Source organism: Dinoponera quadriceps, unplaced genomic scaffold, assembly GCF_001313825.1.
Source record: "Dinoponera quadriceps isolate SergipeBrazil2010 unplaced genomic scaffold, ASM131382v1 scaffold1420, whole genome shotgun sequence".
NCBI lineage: Eukaryota > Metazoa > Arthropoda > Insecta > Hymenoptera > Formicidae > Dinoponera > Dinoponera quadriceps.
This window is the reverse complement of record NW_014555484.1, coordinates 1-5763: the sequence shown is the minus strand read 5'-3', so window position 1 is coordinate 5763 and position 5763 is coordinate 1. Positions and strand designations below refer to the sequence as shown.

At 39.1% G+C, this 5763-nt stretch overlaps 2 protein-coding genes across 2 annotated transcripts; one reads left to right on the top strand and one right to left on the bottom strand.

The window, feature by feature from the left end:
- Window positions 1–429: 429 nt before the first annotated feature.
- On the bottom strand, window positions 430–1778 carry LOC106744332. Its single transcript, XM_014619006.1, has 3 exons — window positions 1558–1778; window positions 1335–1441; window positions 430–1241 (listed from the first exon to the last, which is right to left on the bottom strand). The coding sequence occupies exons 2-3, from the start codon at window positions 1427–1429 to the stop codon at window positions 626–628; spliced, it is 711 nt and encodes a 236-aa protein (XP_014474492.1). The 5' UTR covers window positions 1430–1441; window positions 1558–1778; the 3' UTR covers window positions 430–625.
- A 2152-nt stretch (window positions 1779–3930) lies between these two features.
- Window positions 3931–4721, top strand: LOC106744331 (the record flags this gene model as incomplete). The annotated part of the gene is made up of 2 exons (XM_014619005.1): window positions 3931–4403; window positions 4484–4721. Coding segments are annotated over exons 1-2 (711 nt in total), but the record flags the coding sequence as incomplete, so codon positions are not given.
- Window positions 4722–5763: the final 1042 nt, after the last annotated feature.

The following is a 5763-nucleotide window of genomic DNA, read 5'->3' as shown; positions in this document are numbered from 1 at the left end:
TTTAGAAAAAAACCACAGAATTAATCCTAAGACCATTCCCCCTTTAAAATAGAAAAAAAGGGAAAAACTTACCCTTACAAAATCCTTAAATACAGCTTCGACGGCGATAACCTCCATTGCAATTCCTTTTTCATTTTTAGTTCACTTAAACTCTCGAACAACTCGCAATGCTTTCACGTCGACAAGAAAATCTGAACTGTCCGCCGATGGAGCCAAAATCATACCGTTAACTTCCAGGCGCCTGGAATATCCCCATTTGCAATGCTCTTTTGATCGATATATACGATCCATTGAAAAAAAAAAAAAATTTTACAGGGGCAATCCCTCAAAGTGTCACTATGAAACATTCCTAAATGCCGGCCGCCTGGAGGTTAATGCTCGGAGTACCTGCATAAGCAGCAACCCAAAGCCCTGCCGAAAAAGATAATATTAAGTCCCGTCCGGAACGGATAACACAATGGAAAACAATATTTCTAGTTTTCATCTACTCCGCGTTCCTAGATGACTCATCCTGCGGCGGTCGGAACCCCAGTCCACCGCATTCACTTACATCTAAAGGGGGAAAGGTAAGGGGGGGAGGATATTAAGTTAAAAAAAATCTTTGAGAATCTAAAATAGTTTATTATTAATTATTCAGAACATAATGTACAAGGTCTTTCAAGGCGCACGCCAATAGCTCACAGTCAACGAGAGACTCGCTGTCGAAATCGTCACTTTCACGTATTACTTTAGCTGCGTAAGACCAGTCAGTAGTTTTGGACTCGTACCATTTACGAATAATATCATTTTGTTGCAAAATGCATACAAATTTTTGGAACTTAGCATTAACAATATGCGTATTTTCATATAACCATGAATACATATGATCAATACACTGCTCAAGATTGAATAAGTTATTCAATGTTTCCGGTTTTAAATACAACGACTTGTTGAATAATGTTAGCTTTATGATGGTATCACCGTGCATCATGCGACATTCCACCGACAAATCCCGAATCCATAATGGCGATGAATTAGGTGACACCACATATCGCTCGATGTGCGCACGTCTATGTATAATCTCCTTCCAGATTTCCTTTGGTAATATCAAATGATTGCCTCGATTATCGCCGAGAACGAGTTCCACGTAGGATGCAGGTCCTACACTGATTCCAATTTCTAAGAATTTATATGATGTAGTTGTCAGCATGTATCTCCTCCCTAAGATACGAGCAGGAATACGTGGTTTTTCAGTAGAAACGCTGTAAAGAAAAATTTAAGAGAAGTTTTTGTTAAATATTCAAATCTCAGAAAGAGAGAGATTATATTGCATATAAATTGAGAATAATACTAACCTTTCACACTTTATTTTCTTGCATTGTGAAGCCTGCTCAATAGGCAAGTAACAATTTGCACGTTTGGTCTTAACTTCAGCACCTGTGGTATACATCTCGAACTATATGTAAAAACTACCGTCGAGTCTTGTCGTCACGAAGCAACTGATGGAATGCATGATCTCCTCGAAAAATATATAGAGAGTTCCCCACTAAGTTTATTTTCCCCTCCTTTTTTTTNTATGTAAAAACTACCGTCGAGTCTTGTCGTCACGAAGCAACTGATGGAATGCATGAGCTCCTCGAAAAAATATATAGAGAGTTCCCCACCAAGTTTATTTTCCCCTTCCTTTTTTTATTCTTCACGGATATCTACCCTTGCAACGCACATACCGATAGATTTTTCTAGAAAACTTAATAATAAATCTCTAACACGGCGTCGTAGCCGATCAAGTAAGCACTCACACATTATTGAGATAGCACCAATCATCATAACGTAGAAGACAAAAATGATGTGTGGCATAAGGACACATGATATTTATATTTATTTGAAAGAATAACTTTTTAAAGGTTATTATTTTTTGCTACATGTTGCAACACGTTAAGCGCTAATGGATTCGTCATCAGAGGATGTATGCATAGGTTTGTTACGAAGAATGCTGGAAAAACCTATTTTTTTATTGAAACTGTTGCCGAAAACCTTTTTTTATCGCAACTGCTATCGGAAACCTTCGCTAAGCGCTAATGGCTTCGTTATCAGAGGATGTATGCATAGGTTTATTACGAAGAAGGCTGGTAAAATCTTTTTTTATCGAAATTGTTACCGAAAACCTTTTCTATCGCAACTGCTATCGCAAACCTTCGCTAAGCGTTTATGGAGGTACTTGGATTCGTCATCAGAGCACATTGTAAGTTTTTTTCCCTGATGGGTCGGCGATATCCTCAGAGTCTATCATCCCGCCTATTTTTTCACATTAAAAAAGGAAATATAAGGCAGGAACGCACAGCCAGTTTGTGCCAGTCAGTTTGTGTCAGTCAATGTCGATATATTAAAAAGTAAAAGATCATAGTAGATTGTTCAAGCGAAGGCATTGCGCAGTGATCAGTAAAAAAGAGTTAAATAATGAGAAAATTTGTGTGAGAAGTATTTTAGAAGATTTTAGAAGATTCTAAAAAATGGAAGTGAACAATGATGTTGATATGGACAATGATGTTGATGTGGACAATAATTTTGAAGCAATAATGGATTTATCAGATACCGATTCATCAGATACCGATGATGGTCATATTCTTACAAACGATAGTGATGTTTTCAGCGATTCTAGTGATGACTTTGGGGAAAACGAGTTTAAAGCAATGTGTAATGCGGAAATCAATGCGCTGAGTGGACAAACAAAAATGTGTTGCATATATTTTTTCTACACTACAGGAGGCGGTGCAACGTTCTGTGCTTCATGTATGGTGCGACTGACAAGCTTATTCATACACATGTATGCCGTTCGAAAGCATCTGATTGAAAGACACGATGCGATAAATGGAAAATTTTGTTCGAATTGCAATGGATCACTCTTTCAAATACTTCCGTGCAATTTGTGTCCTGAATGCATACCAGCTTTTACACACACATGTGAAGAAGAAGAAGAAGATTTGCTTTAATCGGCTATAAAAAACCTGAAAGATAATTTTGGCAGTGTTTTAATGAAAAAAATGGAAGANTTCATGTATGGTGCGACTGACAGGCTTATTCACACACATGTATGCCGTTCGAAAGCATCTGATTGAAAGACACGATGCGATAAATGGAAAATTTTGTTCAAATTGCAATGGATCACTCTTTCAAATACTTCCGTGCAATTTGTGTCCTGTATGCATACCAGCTTCTACACACACATGTGAAGAAGAAGAAGAAGATTTGCTTTAATCGGCTATAAAAAACCTGAAAGATAATTTTGGCAGTGTTTTAATGAAAAAAATGGAAGAACTCGTGCGAACTGAACGTGAACTGTGGGATCAATCTGCTCGACTGAGTTCGCGAGACGAATACAACGTGTGGGAGGAACGGTGCGACGAATGTCTCGAGTCGTTGGAAGGACATAGTCGAGCGAAACGACCGAGATTATCGATCGGTGTTCAACAATCGTTGATCGCTCGAATTGCACGACTCGAAGGACTAAAACATTCATTGCGTACGCGTTTTGTACATACAGGCGCCGGACATTCAAACGCTGGACTCTTATGGCGTGAAATAGACACTGCGTTCAATAGCCGCGTATTAACTGGTGCGGTTATAAATGTAAATTTTATCGAACCTCTTCGATTTCTCCAGAGTGCGAAGGACATAGTGCTTGAACATGTGCAAAACGCTAGGGAGAGACACGCAAGTGTGAAAGTGAACACCGCATTTAACGGTGAGTTTGTCACGGGTGATAAACGCGAGAATAAAAGTATTACCACGAAAAACTTTGAACTCTTCCGCGCATCCGATCTCGAAGAGTGGTATGAGCGACGTGTTATCGAGCCCACTTTAGCATCTTTAAAAGAATTTCAAGAACGTGATAGCGGATGGGCACTGTCTTGAATACTCAACTTAACAGTCAATATTAACAAGTACAATCCGATGCGTGCGGGGTGCCACATTGAGTTACCGCGCGAGATACAGACCAAGAAAGCGGTAATTAACGTTAAATTTGGTGACAATGCGTGTTTCGCGTGGGCAGTGGTTGCGGCTCTGTATCCAGTCGATAGAGACGCAAATCGTGCATCCATGTACCCACACTATACAACAGTGCTCAATTTACAGAACATTGAGTTTCCAATGTCTGTAAATAAAATAACAAACTTCGAGCGACAAAACAATATATCAATCAACGTGTACAGTGCTGAAAAGAAGAAAACAGAAAAAGGAAAAACGACACACGTGATCCTTCCGATACGCCTCACTGACCGCACGATGGACAGACACGTCAACTTGCTGTACTTGCCAGATCCGCGAGATGACAACGTTAGACACTTTGTATGGATAAAAAACTTGTCCCGACTTGTGAGCTCGCAATTAAGCAAACATGATCATAAGAAGTATATCTGCAACCGGCACGTATAAAAATTTGTAAAAAAAATATTATAAATATTTTTTGAGAAAAAATGAGTATTAATTTAAATTTTTTTTACAGATGCTTGCACTATTTTAGTTCGAGCGAAAGGTTGCAGGTCCATACTATAGATTGTGGAGAAATGAACCACTGTGCCATTTTGCTTCCTAGCGAGGACGACAAATGGCTCAGTTTTTGCAACCACAACAGGAAAAAGCGTCCGCCGTTCGTCGTGTACGCCGATCTGGAGTGCATTTTACGGAAGACTACGAGCGAGGAAGGAGAGGATCACAAATCGCTCGCGTATCGGCATCATACGGTATTTAGCATAGCGTATTATTTACATTGCTCGTATGACAAAGCCATTGTCATTATCGTATTATCGTATTTTCGAAGCCGTCGCGATAGTGATTGCGTCTCGTGGTTCGTCGAGCAACTCGAAAAGTTAGCGCACCGCGTAAAATTAGTCTTGGCAACAAATGTTTCCATGGAAACTTTATCAAGCGAACAGTTGGAAACATTTAATAGCGCAACGCACTGTCACGTGTACGAGAAAGAGATCGAGAAAGAAGATACACGCGTACGCGATCATTGCCATCTCACGGGACGGTACAGACGTCCCGCGCATTTAAAGTGCAATTTAAATTATAAACATTTATATTACATCCCAATAGTTTTCCATAATTTATCCGGCTACGATTCACATTTTATTATCACGGAAATAGCAGATGCATTTGAAGGCTCGATCAACGTGTTGCCGATAACAAAAGAAAAATATATATCATTTACAAAGTATTTCCAAGATACAGCAAAAAAATCGGATTCACGAAATTGCATACAGTTACGATTCATTGATTCATACAAATTTTTAAATACCAGTCTTGAAAAATTAGCATTTTTTCTCGGCAAAGAAAAATTAAAAATTTTACAGTCTACATTTTCAAATATATTCGATTTCGATTTATTGATGCGAAAAGGTGTTTTTCCATATGAATACCTTGATTGCGCGGACAAGCTGCGGGACCCGTGTTTACCACCGCGAGAATCGTTTTATAATTCGTTGACGGGTAATACGGTATCAGAGAGCGATTACGCGCACGCTGCGAACGCCTGGCAACGATTCTCTATTTAAACCTTGGGTGAATACAGCGATTTATATCTGAAGACTGATGTCTTATTATTAGCCGATATTTTAAAAAATTTCCGGGATAGTTGCATCAAAAGTTACGGATTAGATCCTGCACATTATTATACTTTACCGGGTTTTACTTGGGATGCTATGTTAAAACATACCGGCATAATTTTTGAATTACTCACTGATATCGATATGGTCATGTTCATCGAACGTGGTATACGCGGCG